General features: G+C 36.6%; 1 protein-coding gene across 1 annotated transcript in view; it reads left to right on the forward strand.

Annotated features, from left to right (window-relative positions):
- LOC111087884 (cubilin-like) overlaps positions 1-1161 on the forward strand; it is a gene marked incomplete at its 5' end in the record, with an annotated part of 38597 nt that overhangs the window by 2471 nt on the left and 34965 nt on the right. Inside the window, one exon of the mRNA XM_022396161.1 lies at positions 273-518. Within this exon, the coding sequence (XP_022251869.1) occupies positions 273-518 (246 nt within the window). The remainder of the gene's footprint in view (positions 1-272; positions 519-1161) is intronic.

Genomic DNA, 1161 nt, shown 5'->3' on the forward strand with positions numbered 1-1161 from the left:
TGACTAAACCTTGTCGAAACGTTGTACATTTGCTGTTATGTTAAACTTATATTAAAGTTTTTCTTCATTACCCATTCAAGCCGTCTCCAGCCATTATTAGTCTCAAAGTGGGTTCCTCGTCGCCAAATTTGTATTAGGCCTATACATCACAGATTCTATGTTCAGTTTTACCTTTGTTGTATTGTAAAATAGCAAGATGCATTTTGAATAATTGTTTTATTATTGCTCATATGGTATTTAACAGTTGAGTGTTAAACTTTTATTTACAACAGGATTGCTGTCATCATGCGACCTTACTTTTTTCGAAGAAAATTTCTTTCTCAGAAGCCCAAACTACCCTGATAATTATCCTACCTTCACGGTATGTCATTATGAAGTCAGGCGAGTGGACAACGACATCTGTGGACTAGAGATGAAATTTTTAAAATTTGATATTGAACCAAGTGACAGTTGCGTTTACGACTACTTGAAAGTGGACGAAAAAAAACTATGTGGCGTGATTACTTCAGAGGCAGTTAGTAAGTAGAACTAATTATCCGATCATTCTTTACTGCTCGTAAAATGAAAATACCGAATTGGCCCGATTATAAGGTGATATTTTTTATTAATAATTACGCTGTAAAATTCATAGTCGCCTTATAATCGCGGCCGACTACAGGCCCACTCCCCGAAGCTAACCTGTCACATTCCTGAATGTCCAGATAGTACCAGTCTACGCATGGGCGCCAGATGCTTGCTCAAGGTCATCGCTAATTCTTGCAACTAACCCACCTGCAGGTTGTTCAGTTACAGTATTGATTTTGCGGGCCTAAAAATGGTATTATGACACTAAATTTTTCTTTCCCAAGGTTTCTGAAAATGGAGTCGCCTTATATTTGAGATCGCCCTATAATCGGACCAATACTGTACATTAAATAAAACAGTATTTTTTTACTATAACCCATATCTGGGATATGTGATACAGTACGATAAATAAGCAGCATATACACTGAGTGGTCACAAGTAAATAGACACCTAATTTTTCGTCATTTAACTGATTTATGCTAACTAATTTGTGTTCACAGAGCACTATATAAATGAAAATGGTCTGCACACTACTTATCTTGTGCTACACCATGTCTAGGACTCAAGGTTCTCTCGAATTGTCTGATTTTGTTAGAG

Source organism: Limulus polyphemus, unplaced genomic scaffold, assembly GCF_000517525.1.
Source record: "Limulus polyphemus unplaced genomic scaffold, Limulus_polyphemus-2.1.2 Scaffold2802, whole genome shotgun sequence".
Taxonomy (NCBI): domain Eukaryota; kingdom Metazoa; phylum Arthropoda; class Merostomata; order Xiphosura; family Limulidae; genus Limulus; species Limulus polyphemus.